This window comes from Copadichromis virginalis, linkage group LG17, assembly GCF_057382275.1.
Source record: "Copadichromis virginalis isolate Kocher_CV1m ecotype Utaka linkage group LG17, C_Virginalis_male_GT1.1, whole genome shotgun sequence".
NCBI lineage: Eukaryota > Metazoa > Chordata > Actinopteri > Cichliformes > Cichlidae > Copadichromis > Copadichromis virginalis.
In genome coordinates this window covers 35,093,096-35,118,314 of record NC_140634.1, presented here as the reverse complement: position 1 = coordinate 35,118,314, position 25,219 = coordinate 35,093,096, and the positions used below count along the sequence as shown (strand labels likewise).

The 25,219-nt window shown below is 39.3% G+C and overlaps 1 protein-coding gene across 1 annotated transcript in view; it reads left to right on the top strand.

The window, feature by feature from the left end:
* LOC146689820 (protein phosphatase 1H-like) overlaps positions 1-23,863 on the top strand; it is a 33,716-nt gene extending 9,853 nt beyond the window's left edge. Inside the window, exons 2-10 of the mRNA XM_085436526.1 lie at positions 9-198; positions 2,191-2,556; positions 7,241-7,353; positions 7,461-7,545; positions 9,443-9,561; positions 13,440-13,503; positions 15,639-15,746; positions 19,345-19,496; positions 19,742-23,863. Of these exons, the coding sequence (XP_085292652.1) occupies positions 9-198; positions 2,191-2,556; positions 7,241-7,353; positions 7,461-7,545; positions 9,443-9,561; positions 13,440-13,503; positions 15,639-15,746; positions 19,345-19,496; positions 19,742-19,889 (1,345 nt within the window). The 3' untranslated portion in view covers positions 19,890-23,863. The remainder of the gene's footprint in view (positions 1-8; positions 199-2,190; positions 2,557-7,240; positions 7,354-7,460; positions 7,546-9,442; positions 9,562-13,439; positions 13,504-15,638; positions 15,747-19,344; positions 19,497-19,741) is intronic.
* The last annotated feature ends 1,356 nt before the right edge of the window (positions 23,864-25,219 follow it).

Here is a 25,219-nt window from a genome sequence, read left to right as displayed (position 1 = left end):
TCTTTCAGGGTTATTAATGCTGGTAAGAGTGCGCTGAATGAGGACCAGGCCTGCTGTGAGGTGGTAGTAGCAAGAAGGAGGCCAATGAGCTACTGCCCTCCCTCCACACCCAGCAAGACCCCCACCGCCAAGAGACGCAACTCCTTGCCCAACGGAGAGGGCCTAGGGCTCCATATGGAGCACAGCAGACTAGGAGAGGTAACGGCATGCAAACACACAAATACAGCCTGTACTGTAAATGTTGACAGATTTTGCTAACATGCATACATAGGTTGCAGTGACCTCAAGTGAAGCTACTTGTAAACAACTGTGCAGAATAAAGTTGGTCTTAAAAAATGTTTCTTTTTTTTTTTGTACTAAATGCACAGCAAGAGGATTTCTGTGCAGCTTCTAGTTGGGATTAAACTGTTTACAGGCGAGGGTTTGTTGTCCCCATATTTATGGTCCTTAGAGCTGTTTAATGGATTATTTGGTGTGTTGGATGCAACATGTGCAGTAAATCTGTTCTGATGAAATTAAATGAAAAACTTCATATATTGTTTGACACTGATTTGGCTCATTTGGAAGCCAGATGATTCACCTCTTCTCCTCTTTGCCAGTTTCCAAACAGAAATGTTTGGTTACAACACAGCAATTTTTACAGGACTGCAATATGTCTTAGGGGGAGTTCCTGTTTAGAGATAGTTGTGGTCAAAAGTTCACATGCACTCATCATGGGCATGGAAATGATTGTATGGCATATATCTTTAATGACTTAAAAGAACAAGAATTGGGTGGACAAGTTTGAATTTGATTTGTATCCCCACATGGGTTAAAATTACACGTACACCCCCAGTAATATTTTGTTAAACGGCCCTAAGCGAGCTGTACCTAGACCAGATGCTTTTCGTAGCCATCAACAATTGTTTGGCATAAACATTTGACCACCCAAGAAGGATGATCAAACAGCCACCCATCTGGATAAGGCTGAATATTTGACCACCCTCCTTGGTAGGGTTCATAATGATTGGTTTCCTGCCACAGACCCAGCTTTGAGCATTTTCAGGAGGGCTGAGGGTTGGGCTTTGGGAAATCCATTCCAGAAGATGTTACAAGCCTGTTTTATCCATTGCAAAACCAGTTTTCCACACAGAAATGTGTCCAGAGTTTTGGACTGTCTTAATCATATTCACTAAGAGAAGATGAAATTGGGTTGTTGGTATTCGCAGACAGTAAATTCCAGCATATGTGATGATGTTTTAGAAAATATCAAACTATAAAAGGCAGTTGTTTGTGTTTCATTAAATTGTTCAGTCAGTGCCACCTCCACAAAACTGTGAGAGGCTCTCTGAGTAAATAGCTGAAACACATGGTAACTTTATCATTAACTCCCCAAAGCTTCATATTGAGTCATTTCTTTGTAAAATAACATTTCCAGAAAATGTTATCTCCCAATACTTTTTGTTCTCTGTTCAGTCCAAGGACATAGCGTCAAGAAGTTAAAATTTCTTCAGAACTCAGGGTGTGACTACATCTGACCCCAGTTTACCCATTCGCCTAAATTGCGAAAAAATATCCCAAGAGGGATTTTGGATTTTGTGTTACGTGTTGTGCTGTTGTGTTACGAATGGCTAAACTGTCAAACACACAGCTTTACTTCCAAACTCAAGATTTCTGCAAGGCATTCTGAATAATGTGTAATGCCAAGGTGACTTTGCTCTGATGCAGATGTGATAAGGTTGTTCCCACAGATAGCTGATAGGGAAGTTTGACCTCTGGAACACTTGTGTTACTGGACACAATGAGTCATGATGTTCTTGGTCTTTCACTGATGAGTCATACTACATGATCTCCTATCAGCATTAGTCATTCAGCAACATGTTTTTGCTTTGTTTTTTTGGTCCTCTCCTCAAATGTCAGATTGTTTTTAAAAAGTATCTATTTATGGATTAAATGACAAGACCAGGGGGAATTTTGGAAAAATTGAAAAAACCCTTTTTTATTGTCTATGTTTGAGATCTTTCTGGGATTTTCCTGCAGATGTAAAGCATGATGTGTTGATGTGTTGTCGAACAAGGGAAGCTATCAATTAATCCTGATTAAAATGCAGCAACAGTATAATTCCTTTATGAGTCTGTATTTTAATGGGATTATGTTTGATTCAGCCGTTAACTGCCCTTTGTTCTGTGCGTTCTCACCATTCGCCTGCAGGAAAGCGAAGGACTCGTGTTTCACTACTGGGCTTTGTTCGACGGTCACGCAGGTTCAGGTGCGGCAGTTGTCGCCTCCCGCTTGCTACAACACCACATCGCCTGCCAGCTTCAGGCCGTCATAGAGATTTTGCGCAACTTGGCATCTCCACCCCCCACCGTGCTGGGCGAGGAGCCAGACTGTAATCCCTACCTCCAGGGAAACACTCCTCACCGTGCCCTGACCCGGGCTGCTTCCCTGCGCGGGGCCACAGGTGCACCAGGCTCCCCTTGCAGCACCCCGCCTCCACCACGCTTTTTTACTGAGAAGAAGATCCAGCACGAGAGCCTGGTGATTGGAGCCATAGAGAACGCCTTCAAAGAGATGGTGAGAGATGGGTGACATGCTTTTGTTACTTAACATTTCAGGAATTTGACACTCATTTGACAGTCATGACTCCAATATCAGCATTTTCACCAGCTTCCTTCCTCTAATCCATCCAAAGCTATTTATGCTTTTATTAACTGTTTGAATCAGCTTCAAAGGCAATTATTAAAACTAATAACTAGTAATTATAGATCTGGTTTTGTGTGTGCTGCTTCACTTAAATGGCTTACTGGAAGGAAGCAAGCTGTTGGTAGTGGTTATTAGTAACATTTCCAATGTGTTTTCCTGTGGTGACAAGTAATCAATTTGAGTGAGACATTGTTTGTTATAAATCCTCCCACTTAGCCATTGTTTTGCTTGGTTGTTCCGGGAGACTGAGATGACCCGTGTTCCTGAAAGTGATAAATAAGGGTGTTTAGCAGGCACAAACATGACTTTTGACCGGGTCGCTTGTATTTTGACTCACATCTGGAAACATTTTTAAGTTTGCGTTCACACTGTGATTGTAAGACACAAAGAATATGGTGAAAAGGCAACAGATTCAAGTATTTAACAATGAACTTTATTTCCAATAAATATCTGGCTTAATGACTTTGTTCTTGGACACGTGAATACGTGAGAACAGCGCTGGCATTCACAACAGAAATGGCATTGACACATGAATTAAGTTGGAGGTGGGTTGTAAAGTGGCTTGCAACTCTGGTCAGGTTAAAGCAGCTTAAATGGTCCAACCTATATTAGTGTTATTAACTGGATGTGCAGAAAAGCAAATCTTTGTCCCGCTAGTTGTGGTACTTTTATAATATTGTGCAAAAGTCTTGAGCCACCCCTCGTTTCTTCATATTTTTCTTCTAATTATCCAGACATTGGCTGCCTTTTCACTCATTTTAAGTCCAGTCAATCTACCTGACCATTTTCCTAAAGTTTCTTTTTGTTTGTTTGTTAAGCCACTTAATACTAACCTGTTAATCATTAAAATATAAAAGGGTTACTGACTCAAGGCAGCCTGTCCAAAAACACTTAATTTGTTGACTTTTCATTATTGAATCTATAAGAAAAGTAAAGAGTGTTTAAAAGACATAAAATAATATTTTTACATAAGCAAGGTGATTCCCAAAGAGCTATTAGCTGAATAGCTTATTATAAACTTGGCATATCTCAGCATGCAGTGCAATGGCAGGCCCAAAATTAAAAAAAAAAAAAAAAGATAGAAAAGTGTCATCAGGCTATCAATACCATCTAGAAAGCATTTGACTGGCAGTGGCCTAATTGTTTATGAGAACAAAACAGACTGTCAGTGCATGGACTGGCCTCCCCAGAGCCAGGACCTCAGCATTATTGAAGCAGTATGGGATCATCTTCAAGAAGCCTGGAGAAATATCCCTAAAGACTACTTTAAAAAATAGCAAGAAAACTGCCTGAGAGAACTCAGGGTGAGTTAAAGAATAAAGGTGGTCATTCCAAATGTTGACTTTCAAGTTGTACAAATTCTCTTTTTTGCGTTATATACTGTATTTTCATATATATAGTGTTTAATGGTTTGATAAACCTCTGCACCTATTCTCCACTTTACTAGCAAAATGTAAAGAAATGAGAGCAAATGCACTGTAAGAGTAATTATATGCACATCATGCAGGTGCGGCAGTTAAAGTGTCATTTAACGCTCTTGAAAGCAGCAGATGTTTACGGGCCAAACAATTTTTCCATAGTTGGAAAAAAATAATTACAAATAATGAAGGTTACTCTATAATTGCAAGCCACAGTTATTGCTCTGAACAGACTGTACGATTTCGAATGTCTGTGCCGTTGCAAGACGGCCTGCACACAACGTGGTTGATTTCAGTTGACTGTGGTTCGTAAATTTACTTTAAAGGCCACGAAATGATCACAGACGGATTTTTTTAAGCATGCTTTTTAGGAAAAAGCATAACATATGTACATTATCCACATGTGTGCTTTTATGTGTGCACAAAGTAAACACTTACAGGGATGCCAAGCAGATGTGCACATGTAGTTGATGAAGGCGTCAGCGCAAGCTAAACAAAATAAAAGCTTTACATACGGCACGCAAACTCGCCAACATACACACTTTGAAAAGATTCTCACAAATATTTTCTTTGACCATAACCTTTAGCATCTCTGTTTATTCCTTATTTAAGCAAACTGGGAAGTGATGTCGTTTTAGCAAAACGACACATATATACACACACATTAATCATATTAATATCTTGATCAAACAGCAGCATTGCATAAAAATTCTGTAAATATTTAGCACTTTAATTAAAGGCACGCAGCTAAATTTATGAAAGAGCCTGTGGCAACATCAAACTTATTTCTTATATAGATGTTATCTAAAAGAGAACAGATACTTTTATTCCCTTTCAGTCGTGTGTTTCCTTCAGTTTTTTTTTTCTTTTAATTGTAGGTTTCTTTTAAATTGGTTTGTAAGATCTTTTATGAGGCAAGGATTATGCAGTGTTGCCACTAGATGGCAATGGAAAGCAACCCAAACAGCTCAGGCTGGACTAAGCTTAGACGCTACCCTTCCTCTTTTGAAAAGAAGCACTTTTGCACCTGATTTGACATCTTTTGTAGAGGATTATCACTTCATCGGTTAAAGCCGTGATCTCTACTGAGTTTAAAAAAAAATAAAAAATAAAAAATTCCATCTGAAGCCCACAAGGGGGCTGCTGCTCCTCATGAAGCTCTTTCTGTAGCTTTTCTCTACACAACTGTAAGTCCGGGAGCATTCATCCATGTTTTAGACCATGCTGGGTTTAACTCACTATATTTTCATTATTGCTCAGTTGCTGATCTGATGTGAGAGTTTCTGGGCTGGGAGAAACGTGAGCAAATATTCAGATAAATATGTGCACATGTTTGTTTAAGGCACATAATTACACCTTGTACGTCTCATAACCCGGTCAGCATCAGTCAGCATGAGAGCACTGGTTCACAAAAGGTGCAAGTGGGGACGTGCATTAAATTATCATCAATATTATTATCCCCCTGAAAAACTGAGCTTTTTATTGAGTCATATCACAAACCAGCGCTGTGCAATGATGTGCTTCTGTGATGCTCAGAGCTTCATAAAATCAACTTCCAAATGAGGGTTGTCTTCCAATTTATGCCGAAAAACAACCAGAAATCAGTTTGTGAAAAAGAATTGTTGATCTTCACAAAAAAAAAAAGGATAAAAAAAGTTATCCCAACGTGTCCAGGTGTTGGGATCTGGAGTGAGAAGTATCATCAAGAAATTCGAACAGAGCCACACAGAACAAGGCTGGTAGAGATAGGCAGTGAAAGATTTCTAGAAAACTAGTGAGAAATGTGTCTAAAGATTCCAGAACAACTGCCAAGACACTAGAGACACAAGAGAATGACTTAACCAAGTCAGGAATTGTGATGCCGAAGAAGACATTCACTGGAACCTCGCACATGGAATGGACTGTGAGTATAGACCAAGAAAAAGTCCACTTTTGCAGAAGAGACGCCTTCAAACCAGACTGAAGTATCTTAAGGACAACCTCGAGAATGATTCGGTATACTACAAGTCTATCAAGAGACGTCTTGTCAGCGTGTCTTTAGTTGGGAATCTAATCAAGGTGGGAGGAATCATGAAGTAAGGACGTGAAGATTCTGAAAGCAATTAGCAGGAAAACTGAGCCTGGGTCAGCACTTTGTCCTCAAAACACGACAACTCAAAACATACATCACTCCTGGCGAAGAACTACCTCTACAAGACAAAAGTGGACGTTACCGACTGACCTGCTGAAAAGCCCTGACTTGATTCCCATCTTTTTTTAAAAAACAAATAAAAAATCTGTGGGTTGAACTGAAGACCAAGTTTCAAGCCATCAAATCTGGAGGAGCTTGAGAGATTTGCCAAAGAAGAATGGTGTGAGATGTCTCCTGATGATGCTCTATTTGTGTTTTATTGTGTTCCATTGTTAGTGTATTTTATCTAGCCTTCAGTTGGTATAAAACAAGCCAGCATTTTTTTTCTGCACCTTTTAGTTTTGTGCAAATTTCACCCATCCATCTTTTTTTATTATTGTTCTGCCTGCTTATTCATTATGGGAATCCCTTAAAAATACTCTACAGTCTGTGTAGTGCATTTCTAGCAACGTTTTATGATTGTGCATTGAAATAAACTAGCAAACTGAATCTCTTTTAAAACAGTAAAGGACTCAAAAAGGAGCGTACATAGCGTACAAAGGAGTGTACATTAAACATCCATTGCTGCTCTGACCTGATAATTATAAGTCCACTTGCAAGCCATCTCATGTATCGGTATCTTCGTGATTCGCTCACAACATGCACTTGTTTACTGACACAACATCGACTTGAGGTGCAGGTTAAACCAATCGATAGTCTCATTCGATGCCCACACTTTGTTCGCCTTTCTGAGAAGTTGACGAGGTTTCCTCTTGCTCGCTGTTTGCTTGTGTATTTCTCCCTCTCGTGGTTCTTGTGTTTGTGAATAAAGTCTTACTCTGTGTAGTGTATGTAAACTCTCCTTCTGCCCACATGAGGACCAAGCCATGCAAAAGCTTAACTTGTTTGGCGTTTCCTAAATCTTTGTCATGTGGGCGGTCGTGGGAGTGTTTTCGAAGGTCTTACCGATTGTCTTCTCGCACGATGCTCCTTTAAAGTCTCCGTCTCTTGTCCTTACCTCTGCTAGGACGCCCAGATCGAGAGGGAGAAGCAAGTTTTTAACATCACAGGAGGATGCACGGCTCTCACTGTGGTTTACCTCCTAGGAAAGCTATTTGTTGGGAACGCAGGTGACAGCAGGTACCTGTGCTTATGTTTTGCCCTTGAAGTTTGAAAAAAAAAAAAAAACACGTCATTTGAATGATCGGTAATGTTTTCCAACACTTTATATGTCTTTGTGTGCGCAGGGCTATCATTATTAGAAACAATGAGATCATTCCCATGTCGACAGAGTTCACACCAGAGTCAGAACGACAGCGACTCCAGTTCCTGGTAAGGAAACTCTCCGCCTTTCACTTTTCCTAAGAAACACAACAAGTGTTTATAATTTCTTTGGAAGTGCAGTGGTGCTTAACATTCACTCATATTTCTATAATGAAATCTGAATATTGATGAACGCACAGTTGGATCTATAATTTGTTAGACCGAGATAATTGTAATTCTGCCTCTGTACACTAGCACAGGATTTTAAATCAATCAAGATGTGAGTCAAGTGCAGATTTCCAGCTCTAATTCAACAATTCAACGACTGCCTCAACTCAACAACTTCACGTCACCACATGTTGTTTCCTCCCCTGAGATGCTCCGCTAGGCCTTCAGCTGCTCCTTGTTTGTGGCTCTTTCTGTCTTCACTTTTGTGTTAATAACTTAAAAGCTTGCTTTATTGGGTTGAACGAGCAGAGAGTGAGGCCCTGTACACTTCAGAATTCATCCTGCTGCTTCTGTCATACACTTCAGATCGTCAGCGCTTCCTTTACTTCTCCTACAGGTTCATCTTGGTTTCATTTATCCAAAGATTCTTTTTCATAATTGTTCTCTTTGATGTTCTCTGCCAAGTCTAACAGTGTACCTGTTGAGAGTAACCAGTAGTTTGCACCATGTTGTAAAGCCTCTGTATTTGCATTCATGAAGGCGTCTGTTGATTGTAGACCTCGACGAAGTTACGCCTCCCTCATGACTTTGTTAAATATTGTGACATTGTTCTTCTTAACCATGTAAATAATTCATTTTAGTTGACTTCTGTGGTGTTGCTGAGCTGGCCAGTGTTTTCCTTCTTTATAAGAATGAACCAGATTGTTGATTTGTCCCCTAAAGTTCTGGCGGTCCCTCCGATAGATTTATTTTGATGTTTCAGCCTTTCAGCATCTATGACATCTATTTGGGGCTCAGATTTCAAATTGCAGTAATAACAGCTATGAATAAATAAAAAAAAAAGATTTATTACTTAAAATGATCTATGATTTAAAATTCACTGTGTTTGTGTACAGAGGCAACACATAAAAAAAACAAATAAAAAAAACTTTGTCTTTTTCTGACAAATTATGGACCCCACTGTACATGCAGTGGTACTACGTATACCAAATATACATTTTTATCCAATTTTTATAATAAATATGACCCATAGCATAATAAGTAAAGAGAACCTAAAAAAATTAGATACAAATATTTGACTTGGCAATTTTTGTGGAATTAAATAATCCTGTTTAGCTAACTTAACCTGATATAAACTTAACATTAATTTATATGTTATGTGAATCCTATGTTCAAGCCTGTTTGCTTCAACTCTGTACAAATAACTTGAGATCCTAAGGAAGTGTTTTTTTTATAGATACTTTTTTTATTTTTTTCATAAATATACTAGTAAAGTGTTAAAGACTCATATATAACAAATCTAAAGTTAAAAGTAAGTAGTTCGAGTTGCTTCAAGGCTTCAAGCTGCTCTAAATGTTTGGTTTCAAGCAGGTTTTTTTCAGCTGTTGGCTGTGGATATTATTAACATGGCCATCTGAGGTGTGTTTAAATCTTCTGTTCATGAGGGGCAACCAATGAGAAGAAAGTTTGCTTAAAGGGGAGGGACTTAGAACTGGGATTATTTTGATTTTTGAGTCTTTCAAAGTTAGTCTAGTAGAGTCCTTGAATAAAAAAATATGGAGCTGGTAATGAGCATATTAGAGCAAATTTAAGTGTAAATGACACTGATGTCATCACACAGTTTGTGCGTCAGAACACTGAGAAGATTCTCTTTCAGCTTCTCGCAGTTCTTTAATATTTAAATTTCAAATAGTGTTTGTTTCAACACTTAAAATTGGGCAAAAAAACCTACAGTGATGGGTAAGGATGCTCCGCACATCTGCCACATAATGACTCGAAATTACTGTCTGTCCTCCAGGGTTTCATGCAGCCTCACCTGTTAGGAAATGAGTTCACGCACCTGGAGTTCCCCCGGAGAGTTCAGAGGAAGGAGGTGGGCAAGAGGATGCTCTACAGAGACTTCACCATGAACGGATGGTGCGTTTTTCCCATTTAACATTTCACACACGGGTGTCGTGAAGCACTTAACGACGGCAGACTCCCACATCCCTAAAGCAGGCTGCGTTACCGTGTACGATGCCATTCAATTTATAACGTGGAATGAAAACTGCTAATTTTCGGGGTCTGGCAGACCTCAACCCTCTCCCGCTGCATTCTTAATAGATGGAGTTATGATGGGGGGAAAAGTCTCTGCTCCTGCCTCTTTTACTCTTGCTCATAATATGGCATCCAGTGGGAGCTGAGGAGACCAGCAGAGAGCTAATGAGGGAGAAGCCTAACCTGATTCGATATAATGATACAGCAGAGATGGTCCTGTATGTGCGTTGTTATGTGGGTTAGCAAGGCACCATGCTGTTTGACTGTGGCTGCAGTGGAAGCCAGTAATGAGGTGTGCTTTTACTGACACAATCGCTCCCTCTCCCCGACACACAGGCACATACAGTACTGTTCCTATTGTGTGATGTATATTTCACTGTGACACTGCCCCTCGAAAGCAGAGATGTGCCAGCCAGGATGTAGCGCCGACTTTCTCTTCACATCGGAGAAAGGAAACTGTTTGGAGTCATTTGTTGTATTTGTCCATATTTCAGTAGAAGGAGGAAACATTTGAACATTTCTGGAACTGGTGCAGATTTAATAGAAACATTTTGTTGCAGATTCCAAACTACAATGGACAAGCATCATGGTGTGATTGGTATTGGTTTGGGGCATAGACTGTATATTAAAAATGGACTTAGTCACAGTGATGATGCTTATTGCTTTTTGGACTGCCATCTTGAAGCTTTTTGGGGGCATTTTGCCAGTCATCTCATGTTTGCCTGATGTTCAGCAGCTGCTACTAACCTAGCTGGTGTATGCTAGGTTTATTAGATGCTTTTTGCTGAAGATGATTGTTTAATGTGGCTTTTAATGGTATTGATTAAAGTATTTTTGGTCAACCAGACCATTGTAGTTAAAAGCGGTAAAAACCCAACGATCTGAAAGATGGTGGAAAGAGGGGATCAGCCTGAAGCAATATTTCCGTATGGATTCATCACCACTAGTGGACACTTTTGAAATTACGCTATTCATCTAATCTAGAAATATAAAAAAATCGTGGCATGTTTTGTATGAGTAACCTTTCTTTAAGTAAGAATTCTCAAACATTAACTGGTCTGTAGACAAAAATAACAGCTCATCTGTCCACTGAAAATGAGAAACTCACTGCAGTGGAAAAAAGAAAATCCAGGTACAGTGGTCCCTCGTTTATCGCGGCAATTATGTTCCAAAAATAACCAGCGATAGGTGAAATCTGCGAAGTACCCAACTTTTTATAGTTATTATAGATGTTGTCAGGCTGTAAAACCCCTCACTACACACTTTATACACTTTTCTCAGACAGGCATGAACATGTTCACACGTTTCTCTCTTGTTTAAACACTCTCAAAGTTCAACCCTTATAGAAAAATAAGTCCAGTATTATAGAATGAAACCAAAGGCACCTGCGGGTAAAATATTTCGTCGACATTGTTGTGTTTGTTGGGGAGAAAACGTACAAACATACAGTACAGCAGAGTCACACTGCTAGCGATCCAAGATTTATGTAAATTTGACAAGCTGAACGCATTCTGTACTGTACAGGAGACACGGCACAAGATTGATTGACAATGGTCTACAGCCAATCAGCACGCAGAACACAATGCGCTTTTTAAAAAAAAAAAAAAAACACACACACATGGAAAATTGCACAATAAAAATCCGCGAAACAGCGAGGCCGCGAAAGGTGAACCGCGTTATAGCTAGTAAGAGTTTCTCTACAAGTTATTAAATCATGGGGTGTACGTAGTTTTTCACAGGACTGCAGATCTCAGCTTTCTATTAGGTTCATTTCATCATAATTTGCTGATAGTCGCAAATTGAGTCAGCTGGAGAATAAAGCTGAAGTAGCTTATGGCTTGTTTACTCCAAGCAGTGAATTTTCAGTACTGAGAATGAGAATTGTCATTCAGAAGTTCCCTCACTTTCAACGTAAAATGGTGGGAGAAAAAAAATTAGAGTAATCTTTATTTTGCATTTGTCTGTCCGTGTTAAGTTTGACACGCACGGGCAGGAGGGCCGCTGATGGATGAAGACGATGTAGAGGTAGAGATGACAGAAGAGATGACAGAAAGAGAGCCTTGCCTGTGGGTCGGGTAAAGTACATCACTCACTTTTGAGACAGACGGACAGATGGGCAGAAAGAGACATGGACTGACAGACAGAGCAAACCCTTACTCAGATAATAAAGCTGTTTGAAGTTGTTGATATTCTCCACTGACTGGTGACGCCAAACCTAATCTAGCCAGTTTAAGTACATCAGCGTCAGCCAGGGAGTCTTTGAGTCTGACATCAAAGCTCCATTTCTAAGTTCGTTTTTCAGATCTCTCCCCCCACCCACTTTATGCACTTCTGAACTTATTTTTGTTGCTTCATTGCGGATCCTGAGATTCCCTCCCTCTAGCTTTCTTGCTAAAATATTCAGCTCAGAAAACACTTGTTATTACGCCCTAGAGAGTCACTCTGGCGTTGACATGCAAGCAAAATCAAAAACCTAAAAGTGTGTGATTCACTTTGTTGCTAACCTGTGTGTTCGTCCTTAGACACAAGTTATTACTACAGTAAGAAATGGGACAATCATAAATTAACATTTGATTAGAGACAAAAGTAAAATATAGAGTTTCCAAAATTATTGTTTGTGTGTAGTTAAAGTTACCTTGATCTGTGGCTACTAGTTATTTGAGAGGTTGGGAGTTGAATAGATAAAGTCATTTATCAGGTAAGAGGTAGCATTGATGATTCTTTAAAATCTTTGTCCATCAGGTGCTTCGGTTTTATAAAAGTAGAACAGTAAATAGCCGTACCTCTTAAACTGCCACCCGGAGGCAACAACTGAAGTATTGGTGTGTGGCTAAAATGTTAGCTGTCACTGCTGTAGAAGAAATTGACTTCCAATTTCCATTTGGGTTTCTGTCCGTCCACCCAACTTATGTACAGTGCCCTCTAAAAGCACGTTAACAGCAGTGTGAAAATTTCAAACTGACTTACTCGTCATTACGGATGATCGATGATGCTGATACACGTCATTGCTGGTGATGGATGACACCTGCAGCAGGACGAAGTGTTCAAAGTACAGACTGTTGATTTTTTCTTTTTGGTCTGGCTGTGTACAAAGCAGTTCCTCCAGACTCACTGATCACACCTTTCATCCTTAAAAATCCCAAAACGCGCTGAAACCAAAGCAACAAATGTCTTAAATGACGTTTATCTGTGAACTTTTTTTGCACATCTGAAACATCAACTTCCGAATTGCCATTTAGAGGTGACCAGCCATCACACATAAATCTGCTTATGTTAGGGGGACATTTTTTGCCATTGTGTTCACCGTGAATAGAATCGACGTATAAATGGCTTAAGGGGCAATTGTTGAAACTATTGCACACTAAGTGGTGTGATTTATATTTCCTGGATTATATGAGGTTTGACTGGACCACTGTTTGATGTAGAAGTATCTGCGTTACAGTCCCTGGCGTCAATCTGTAACTCAGTGTACCGCATGTTAGGGAAGAGGTTGTAGAACCTGTTTATTGTGGATCTGCTGTAGAGCAAAATATTCACCATAAGCTACCGAGACACCAAGATGGCATTTAAGATAGGGAAGAAATAAGACCCCTGAGCCCCTCTTTTTTTTTCCCTTTCTGAAAGTACACATGCTTTTCATGTGTGTCTGTCAAACATAATTAACATATACACGCTTTAAAAAGTGCGCCTATGAAAGAAAAGGGGTGGAAAAGGGAAAAATTCATTGCCTTGATCTGCATTTCTTTTCTCATGCACAGGGCGTACAAGACGATCGAGGATGAGGATCTCAAGTTTCCTCTTATATACGGTGAAAGGAAAAAGGTAAGTGTGTGTGTGTGTCAGTGCAAGTTTTACTGAGTTTGTGTGTCTTCACCAACCCTTGTGTGGTTTGTACTGTAGAATTCAGAAGTGCAGAGAAAAAATCACTCGCTCCAAAATTGTCAGTCTGTCACACACACACACACACACACACACACACACACACACACACACACACACACACACACACACTCTACAAGCCTGCCAGCCTCCCAAAAAGTGGGCGAACTCTCTGAAGTGAGTGCATGCGCGTGTGTCAGTGCGCACCCTCACTTAGAAGAGAGGGGAGACGGTCCATCTATTTCACTCCAGCGGCAACCCTATATCTAAGACACACACAGACATTCAGACAGACACACACCACTCGGGAGATGACAGTCGTCTCTCTGAGAAGCGAAGTTAATCCCCGCTGGGATAGCAGGGGAGAGGAGAGAAGGAGAGACTGAAAATACTCCACCAAATAAACTGCAGCGGAGAAAGGGGGAAAAATGCCTTTAAATTCTCAGTCACGTCCGTTTGTTTCATATTTTCAATCAATTCCATTTGATGCAGAGAGAGATGTAACGCGAAGCTCCAGAAAGGAAAGCATCTTCTGACGACCCCACACACACACACACACACACACACACACACACACACACACACACACACACACACACACACACACACACACACACACACACGTCCGTCTGAAGTAGTGAATGGGTGCTGAATTCAAAGAGCGGTCACAACAAAGCGTCGTCACAGGAATGAGAGAGAGGAAAGATAACTGAAAGACTAGTTTAGTCTCTGTGCACTTTTGACACTGTTGCTTTTGCCGTAAATATCCTTCCGCTGTTTGGCCAGCGTGTATTTAACAAATCCATTTTGAAGCTGTTTGTTGTGCCGCTGCCTGATAATGTCATCATCGTGCAAAGCAGTAGTTTTACAGAGAAATTCTGCCCCAGATGCTTCTTTTTTTTTTTTTTTCAGTACGTTTGCCCATTCATCCAAAAAAAACGACTCGTCTATCACCAGCCTGCCAGCCCCTCAAAAAGCACGTTAACAGCAGGCTGAAAATTTCAAACCGACTCGCTCGTCATTACTGATGATTGATGATGCTGATACGCAGCACTGATGATAGATGGCAGCAGCAGGATGAATTCTTAAGGGCACAGATGGATTTTTGTCTGGCTGTGTACAAAGCAAGTACCTCCTGTCTCATTGGCCAGCCCTTTCCTCCTTCAGATACACATTGCCCTTTAATATGCTGCAAACAAAGCAACAAAAAGACTACACAACCAAACAATACAGCTTCATAATTTTTATTCCTGAAAACTTTGTTGAATTTGTTTTTTGCATCTGAAATATCAGCTGTTAATATGTTGATATATAATAAAAAAATGTATGTGGATGTAAATGATGTATTATAAAAGCGCAGACTGTCATTGAATGTTCCCAGATTCACTCGCCCAAAATGGTGTTAGCATATGTTTATGTGATTCCTGTCACTCGGTTCAGTAAGGAGACATCATTTTGGGGGTGAACATGATTTATTGAGATACAGAATTTGAATAAAAGCGTTTTGGCGATTAGACCCGAATAAACCAGCAGCAGCAGAACGGAGACCCAGCAATGACAGGAATTAGGACAGGACCCCCCCATTGTGTTTATGCTGGTGCTGGTGAAGATGGAGACTTGGGTTATGGCTCAGAGATGCCGGGGAGAGATGGATGGGGAGGAGGCGGGTTGCACAAATGCGAGTCTGAAAGGTGGAATGACAGAAGAGCACTGAGATTTAAAGGCTGATTGAAAAATGGCTGGATGAGAGTAATGATGTCAGCACTGAGTTCTGACAGCGTGGGAAAGAGGAAGTGATGTAAAAAAAAATATTCTAGCAGGCAGATGAGTGATTACAGATCTTACTTCTTGAACTTATGCATTAACTTTGTTGCGAAGCCATGTTTATGTCAGTGTCTGGGAGAAGATGCTTTCGGCTGCTCTCTCGCCACAACGGGTCACCGAGGCGGGTAGCTCCACATGATTGATGTGGAAGTTTTATGCCGGATCCTCTTCTAAAGAGAACTTTTGTCTCCGGCTGAGATGCTAAATGCTTTAAAAAAAAATTTTTTAAAAACCCTAACCAGTTTGTTTTCCAGGCGCGGGTGTTGGCCACCATCGGTGTGACCCGCGGACTCGGTGACCACGACCTCAAAGTTCATGACTCCAACATCTTCATCAAGCCGTTCCTGTCCTGTTGCCCTGAGGTAAAGTGACCTGCTGACACACTAAGACGTAACGCAAAATGAAAACAGAGCGTTGCTTTCACCTTTATATTTTGCTACATTCCTCTTAATTAATCTTTGTAGACAGATAAAGCGTTTCATCTTTTAGAAGCAAAATACAAAGCCTTTCCCTCCAATCATTGCAGCTGTGAGGAAGTGCTCGACAGCTCTCTTTTCCCTGCAACGCTTTGCACACAGTTACATTTTGCCAGTTTGGGGAAAAAAATTCTTCAAGGGGATAACACGTATTTTCACCAGTGTGTTAATTATTATCTTGAGCATTCGCTACTCACCGTGTTTGGTGGATGCTTATCTTTGGTCAAACAGAATTTGACTGCTTTGGGGCTTTCAGTGTGTCTCTGTGAGGTGGGTGGAAACGCTTTCGTGGACATCTGAGCAGACGTTGGATTAGCAGCCATTGCGTTGTTTTCTGGAACTTAGTGCAATAATTATACTGCCGTCTGCGGTGTGTTTTCAGGCGGCTGATTTGTGGTGTAGACACAACTTTGCAAGGCTCTTAGCATGTGATTTGTTCTTAGTTTCCAAACATCAGAGGATGAGCCAGCTCTTCGCCTTCTGCTGTCCGAGACTTTTTAGACGGCCTATTATCGGCTGTTTAGCTGGGTTTTTTTTAACATAGTTTTATTACATCCAGTAAAAGTCACGCTGCACAGTGCAGGGAACTGCTATGATTGGCTCATCAAGCGTGAAGTGTTCCTTTATTTATGTATTTATTTTTTGAAATGCAGTTTTTAAAAAGTGAAAACATATTTAATAATTCACGTTCAATTTTCAAGCTAAAAAACAATAAAAATAAATAAACAATGAAAGGAACACTTCACGCTTGATGATTTAAAAAAAGTAAAAAAGAAATTTCCACCTATAGCCACCCCTGTAATGGTATGTAATTTCATGTAAACTGCTGTTGTTCCTCTGTACATGACTAATCTTCAGTTTCTCTTCACCGGTTCCTCCTCCTTGCGATCATTTCAATTTCTTGAACTATTGAAGCTGCTGGCAGAAAATCTGTGAAAGCATATGGCAATGTGTGAATTGCCCATGTCAGAGTAAAATAAAAAAACAACAACATTTTGAGTGGTTTTTATGTTTTCATCTTCATCTTGGATTTATGAAGACTATAAGGATTTATGAAGTCAGCTTTGTAAATTAGCTTTTTACAGCTTCTTGCAAACAAGTCTGACATATAGCATGTGGCTTTTGTCCAGGCGGATACTGAAAGAATAAAAAGCATAATCTGCATCCTGCACTGTAATTATATAAACTCTGCCTGCAGTCCTGGCAAATCAGCTGATCAGTGCCAGCCTATATGAACTTGATAGCTGGTAGTCTTTTATGCATACTCTAACAAATGGTCCTGCATGCAGCAACTACTGTCTCTGCAAAGCACATCGCACCCCATCTCCTTCATTTAATGCTATTTACAATATTTTAGATGCCACGTCAGTTGTCTTTTGGTTTTTCCATGTATGTGCATGAAAAACTCAGGAGCAGTCATGAAACGAAATATAAGTTAGTGCAGATGGAATAAGTCAGTCAGTTGGCTTAACCTACTTCTGCCTCGGTCATATCTGCACTGCAGTCACTAGAGATGCAATTTTCTGCTTCTCTGTCTGGAAAAAAAAAAGTCCTCTGCTGCTGGAGAACTTGAGCTCACCTGTCTGTCTGGTGCTGGTTTCAAACCGCTTTCATCTCCTGATGCAGTTTGTCTTATAGAGTTTTGCATTTTTCCTCCCCGAGCGCTCTGCTTGATCTTTAATTCATTAATTCCCGGGGTTCATACCAGGTTCACATGGAAGTCTTAACTCCTCTCAGCACTCAGAGCCTCTGTCTGGATCTCTCCCTCACGACTCTCTCACCTCTCCACAAAGCCTCTCAGGGGTATCTCGAGATGTTCTCTGTAAAGCAAGAAACGGCATTACATTCATTAAGTCGTAGAAGCGTCAGGCGTCATTGTGTGTAAAGTGTTGGACAGAAAAGATTTCATCATTTCATCTGTCGTAGTCATAGTATACCAGCCTTAATTAAAATTGCAGTTTTGTTTCACTGTTTTGTAATTACATAAATGTGTAAAAGCCAATTAGCAAAACTGGAAAGGGGAAAAAACTACAAGCAAGATTTTCAAAAAGATGATAATAGAATCTCTTCTTTATTAATGGATGTGTAGTGTATTATTTTGAATTACAGGGCAGATGGAAATTAATGGTTTACTCTGACTCATTTCGTGGGGGTTTTTTCTGCTTTTTTTTTCCTGCTGATGAATACATAAATGATTCTAGGAAATAGTTGAATATTTTCTGCACTTTAAAGCCACAGTGATGAGATCCAGCAGTGCAGATTATTCCTCTATTCTTTTTTATGTTTTTCACGTCAATTTGAAATGAGTAGTGAATAAGGCAGGAGGGTGAAGCAATCCTGTGTTTCAGCAGTGAACACAAGAGCAAAGTAACAACAAAGGTTGATGTGTGCAGTCAGACCAGGCAGTCGATTCAAACAGGGTGGTGGTTGGGGGTACTGAGTACTATAAGTTTCTGTATAATAAGGCATCTATAAATTGCTATTAGCAAAGCCCCAAATTGCTTCACAAAAATAAAAAATGCAAACAAAAGAACTACTTTTTTTTTATTTAAAAAAAAAAAGAACAATGAGAAACCACAGCTAAATATTTTTAAAAGAATCTCAATAAAAGACCTAAGATGTTGCCAGATGATGCAAGTCTGGTCACTTGATCTTACGAGCTGACAGCTATGGATATCGACCATTCAAGCATCTCAGAGAGCGCCGGTGTAACATGAAGGGGTCATGGGTCTTATGGTACGGGGCTATTCAATGCTAACTGATGAGCAGAGTTTTAAAATAATGTGAAAAATAATACTTGGCCAATGTGATTTTGGACATAGCAGAGTGATATGTACAGTATGTATAGCTAGCTGTAGCTAACAGTCATCAAAGCGGGAGCAAATAATTTCCTGTATGGCCTTATGTACAATGGATGAAAGAAACAATGTCATTTTGGATTGTATTAAAATCCATTTATTTATTATAAAAGCATCAGAAGACTTACAATTACTTAATGGATTTGGTCATGAACCAACTCCACTATTGAGCTGGCAACATCAGGCTTTTCTTCCATGCTTTAGGACTAAGAGTATAAAAGCAGTCTTGGGGTCACTGGACTAAAAAGAAAAGTATAACTTAAGAAAATGTAGGTTAGAACAGTCCATGTGAGAAAACGCAAACTGCAATTAACAATGGACCAAGGATCGAGCCTTGAGGAACACCACAACTAAAATCGGTAACAGTGAAATGTTGCCGTGGGGAACACTGAATTTGAAATGTATGAATGTTAAAGATCTAGAGCACTTCCCTTAGAACCAACCCCCCCTTTTTTATGCAATGCAGAAGAATGGAATGATTGCGTAAAACCTATTAAAAAGGTCATTTGATACCCTCGGTAGAGCTTTCTCTTTGCTATGATGAGCTTTAAAAAACATCCATATTACTACCGATAAAAGGGATCAGTTGAGTTGAACTGATGGCCCTTTTGTTGTTTATCATGCAGGTGAAGGTGTATAACCTGATGCATTACGAACACGGAGCTGATGATGTGCTTGTGATGGGAACTGATGGCCTCTGGGATGTCCTTTCCAACCAGGAGGTGGCTGAAGCCGTCACCACCTTTCTAGCTAACTGCGACCCTGACGACTTACACAGGTTGGAACTTTCCTTTGTTTTATTTCCTTTGTCTAGTTATTTCGTTTTTGCTACATAAATAAATAGGAATTTTGTAAATTGTGCCTCTGTGTTGTGTATTTTATTCAGAATTACATCCTTCTTTTCAGCACCATGCGCTGTTAGACTATAGAGTTTGTTTCAAGAGAGTGCCATTAAATTAAATGAGCTACAGCGTATCACAATATTAAAGCAAGGGCTTCATTGCTGTGTCTTCTATTGGCCAGGTACACAATGGCAGCACAGGATTTGGTGATGCGAGCACGAGGTGTTCTGAGAGACAGAGGCTGGAGGATCACCAATGAGCGCCTGGGCTCCGGAGACGACATCTCAGTCTTCATCATACCTCTCATGTACGGCAACCGCCAGCCCTGAGGAGCATTCCACCGATGCTATGGTTCAGTGATGAGAAAGGCCTGTAGACTCAGCAGGATTGATTAGTCCTGAACTCAGAGTCCCCCTTTTAGTTTTCTTATTTATTTGCTTCCTTAGAAGAAGGTGGCACATTAATTTGTTGGTGCTTCATTTCTCTACGGGAGTTCAGGATTAATCAGCTCAGGGGAACTACAGTCAGCATCGCCATGTTAGTTTATTAAGACTCCACAGTCGTGAAAGCTTAAACCGTAGATAATTTTAAGTCACTAAATCATGTCATGAATAAACAATGTCAAGAAATAATTTGCCTGGCAAAACTCAAATAAGCAAATGCTTTTCTGAAGTGAAGAAGAGCTTTCTCGCTCTTTCCCTCCCTCCTCTTGTGCTAAACAATTCTGGGCTCCTCCTCCTACTATTCCCCTTTCTTTAGTTGATCCTTCCTTCTCTTGTAGGCTATTGTATATTTAACTTGTTTATATATATTTTTAAAAAAAAAAGAATACCTCCTTTGTCTTGTGAAAATGGACCAAGCTGACATGTCAGCTGCATTTTCTGTTTTGCCACAGTGTGGCTTTAAAGGACTCACTTGCTGAAGAACTGTTTCAAGTTTGCCGAAGAAATTAAAGAAGTGTCGATATGGGCACAGAACAAGAGGTTATCCTCATTTCCCAAAAAGTCATTAAAGGATCTCAGCCTTTATCAATCGAAAGTTGAGACAGAAGGACTGATGTGGTTTATGAACAAACAAACACATCTGCACAGCAAAAAAAAGTTCACTGTGACAAGTCATTTAATCCAGTAACAAGTCGCCATGTTCTACTAAACATTTTATTAAATTATTTTATTTTAATTATATTCTTAGATATTTAGGCTTTTGTTGTTCTAGCTATTCTCTATCAATTAAATATGAAGCTAAAATCATAGTTCAGCTTAACGAAAGATAAGAAATATTTTGGGTGGGGACCGTGGCACAACCAAACTGATTGTGACCCTATGTAATAAGTTAATGATCTTGTTACCTTTAAAATTGTTGCTCTGAGGATGGGGACAACATCTGTGACCGCTAGCAATCAGCTGTTTTATTGACTTTGAATCATCAAGATAGTGATGAACCACTAATAAGAAGTGTTCAGTCTGCCATCAGATTGAATTGGTGCAAGTTGGGAATTTTGTGTGCAGTCATTGATAAAAACCTGTTGCAAATTTGTTGCTGTCAACATGCAACATTTACATGAACTACTTACATTCAGAAAACCTCCATAAATAGCGGTGCAGTTGCTGCAGGACAGCGATGTAACTGCAAAATAACATAGCAGGTTTACCTCTATGGTGCTTGCCTCTGAGTGGTCAATTGGTTGCCGCAACTTCTTACCAGGCTACTATCCATCTTTTTTTTTTCTCTCCTAGTTGCAGTGAGGTTGCGGTCCTATTTTTACTCTAGCGTGGCTAAGCCATAAGTCATAAGTGGTTTCTATCTACTGATTTGGAAAATAAATATTTTTTAATATAATTTAAAATCCTTACATTTTTAAATTTGGGATTTGGTTTGGCAATTCTCTTGAAGTTATAAATAACTGTCTTAACGTGAGATTAAATGACTTGTACACCAGTGTATTTGCACTTTAGGCCAACCCATATAACTCACTGAAGACCCATGGTACGATGAAGAAGCAAATATTCCCTGCAGCAGGGAGGATTGATATAATTCATAGCTGTAGTTTTAAAAAGAAAAATCATGAAGTACAATCAAGGTTGAATCTGAAAGCTTTTGTTTTATTGTTTTGTTTTTGCATGTTTCTTGCTTTAGGTGCTTCATCAGAATACAGATGATGTTGCCTTCAGGGGGACGGGTTTGGGTAAAATGTGTTACCGTGAGTGGATGTAGTGGACTGTGTGTCAGTGCATGCAGTAGCATAATGTAGGCCTGGGATTATGAGTAATGGTGCAATGGTTTGAATTATTGTTGAATTTATATAGACTGAATGAGAACTGGTGATAATGTTATTTGTTAATGTGCAACGATCATGCATATATTATTGATTATATATTATTCCAGACATTTGGCATAAGACCCAAAGGATGAGAGCAGCCACAAAGAAAGGGAACAAGATGAAACTATACCAATGGCTATACATGAAACCAAATCATTTTCTCTTTTTTCCATATTTGTTTCATATTTTTTAGTTTTAGTTTTAGGAAGTTGCAGAAGATATGAAGTAGTTTGTGCTTCAGAAACTTTTTAATCTCCAAATTTTTATTTGTATGTAGAAAATTGAAATTTTGAGATACATAACTTGAAATTTAGAATAATTTTGATGAAATTTTGACTTGCAGATAGGGGGGGGGAAGTGGTGGAAAAAACTGACACGTTTCACTCCAAGCTGTTGAGGCGAGCAAACAAATATGTTTTAGAAGAAAAATGTGTTTTGAAAAATTAAACATCACCATAGTTGATGTATGGGGTTTTGGAATTAAACCGGTGTATTTAAAAGTTGACTGCAAAGTTGGAATATGTAATAAGAGGGTGACAACTATAAAGAAGTCAATTGTTAATAAGTAATGTCCTGAATGATGTCAGATAATTGAGCTGGATGAGAAGAATATTGGTTATTCCTGTGTGTATGGTGCATATGAAACTACAGCTAGCAGCTATCTAGCTTAATTTAGCACTGAGACTAGAAAATCAAATACTGCTGATCTTTACTGATACTATATATTATTATTTTGATCTGTAAAAAAGTCAGAGTATAAAAATTCCAATTTTGCTGTGTTCTTTTTTTTGCATATTAAAAAGTTGAGGTCTGTCTTTACACGTCAATTTCTGGGCTAGCTGTTTCTATGCTACACTAAGCTAAGTTAAGCTAATAGTCTCCTAGCTGTATCGTTTAGATTTACTCGTAGGAACTGAGTGTAGTATTGAAACATCGCACTTCATTCTTCCTAAGACTACATACATGCAAATTACTCAAAATTATTTTGTGTCACCATACATGTACACATGCTATTTGTCATGCTATCTTGCACAGTGTTTGCAGCTGACAACAATAATCTACCTTTTCCTCCAAGAAGCAGTCATTGATGTTTACCTGAACTTTGCATGGTGCATTTTCCCCTCTTATATATTCCATTAACGAAATATTCCAGTGTTAAATAATGTATTGGAATATTTTCCTTCGGTTAGGTGTTTAGCATTTGTTAATTAATGAAAAACTTTTCTAATAAGTGGTTATTTTCCCTTCATACTTTACTTTTCCATGTAAATGTTTTTGATGCTACCAGATCTTCAGCATCTGACGTATGCATCGATATGTGTTTTGAATGTTCATCCTTCTACCTGTGCTTTAGGCTCTTTATTATTGTCATTAAGCCTTTTTCTCTTAAACGAATGTGGAAACATGAGTATATATTTTATTTTTCTCATCCTATTGTGCCACCCAACTACTGCACATCAACTCAGGTTCAATTGTCATGTGTCGATAACGACCTGTTGAGAGTGGTTTTCTAAAGACAGGAAGTGCTCTGTGATGGTCTTGGTTCCACTGCATTTGTAAATATGTGGGAGAGCATTGGTGTGTACAGGAAGCTTTTGATCAGCTTAGTCCCTTCAGTCAACTGTAGGTCTTGCTTTCTGAATTTGCTGTATTGTGAACCTTGTCATTGCTGTTGTTTTTTTCTACCTAAGACTACTAATGGTTTTAGAAAGATGCAAAGAGCTGATTTCTTTTTTCTGTAGCAAAGAGGAATTTTGAAGCCCAGTGGGAAACCGTTTTAAGTGACCATTGTGCTACCCTCAAACTCTGTTTGTGAATGTGAACTGCACATTTTATATAACGTGAAAATAACTTATGAGGTCAAAAAGAAATATTTTTAATGTTTCCTTGTGCAACATTTGGACTTTTGGGGGGGGGGTGATGTTTACCTGCAGTGTTTCTTTTCCAGAAATAAAAAAAGAGACAATAAATGTTGAAGATCAATTTAAAGTTGTTGTTTGTCTCACTAAAAAAAGAAGACAGAAAAGGAGTCAAATGGAGCTGTGCTCAACATTCATGTGAACAGAATCGATAGTTTTCCAAACCTTTGCACTCTCAGTTCAAATTAATCTCAACGAGCAAGAAACAAAAGAGAGTCCAGAGGAGCTAATCAGTGTTGTTGCTGTTTATATTCCCTTGGTTCTGCTTGTGGGAGAAACTAACAAACACGGTCAACTGGACACTAAAGGACTAGTTTGGCTCTGAGAGCAGACAGCGGAGGGATTCATTAGAGGAAATACAGACTACTCACTGAATGTCAAACATTTTGCCGGAAACGCTAAACAAGATGAGACATTTTTGTTTTATTTATTTATTTTTACAGCGAACCGTAAGTGCAATGATTGTGCACAATCATTCAGACACAATTCATAATGTTGATGAGGTAAATATGGGTAAAGGCCATTAGAACTAACTGATTTCCTGTGTGACCACAAAGGAAATGTGGAAAAAAATGGATGAATGACCTCACTATTCATATACTGGTAAGTGGTTTATTTAATACTGTCACCATTGGCAATGTTTGATGACTGCCTAAGTGAAAAAAGTGAAAACAAATGGCACACATCAGCTTCATTCTAAACTAATTTACAATGCATGTCACTAGGTGACCCTTTAAAATACATAAAAATCCTTTCATTCGTTAAAAAAAAATTAAAGAAAATATATTCTTTTTAAAGTTCTCTCATACATGTACTGTCACAGGGATGGATGTGCATATAAAACAGGGCTAACAATTTATTTAATGAACTCGGCCTATGTACAGATAATTGTTCATCTCTAGCTCTCGTACACAGTGTGTATTTTGTCCTATCTCACTCCCAACACCACAAGCTGATGAATGCAGACGGCTGCCAGAGGTTTCTTCCTGTCAAGTGGGAGTTCCTTTCCACTGTCACCAAGTGCTTGCTGTTAAGGGATCGTTTGATTGATGGTTTTCTATGTATTATTTTAGGGTCTTTACCTTACAATATAGAGCACCTTGAAGAGACTGCTGTTGTGATTTGATGCTATGTGACTAAAACTGAATTGAACTGAATCCTTGTCAGGCAGAGTGCTCTTAACACTTGGTTTCATTTTTCTTTGTTGGCCATCCCTCTGTGTCAGTTTAAGCAGACATCCACAATAAGCCCCACCCACCTGCTATTTAACCTTCTGTTTATAGGGGCAGCCAATCAAAAAACTGGGTTTCAATAGTTTCAACCATTTCACACAGTGAATGAACAGGTAAGGTCAAATAAAGGGGGTTCCAAACAGCTAGCCCCTAAAAATAATTTTCACACAGCTCCCTAAATACTGTTT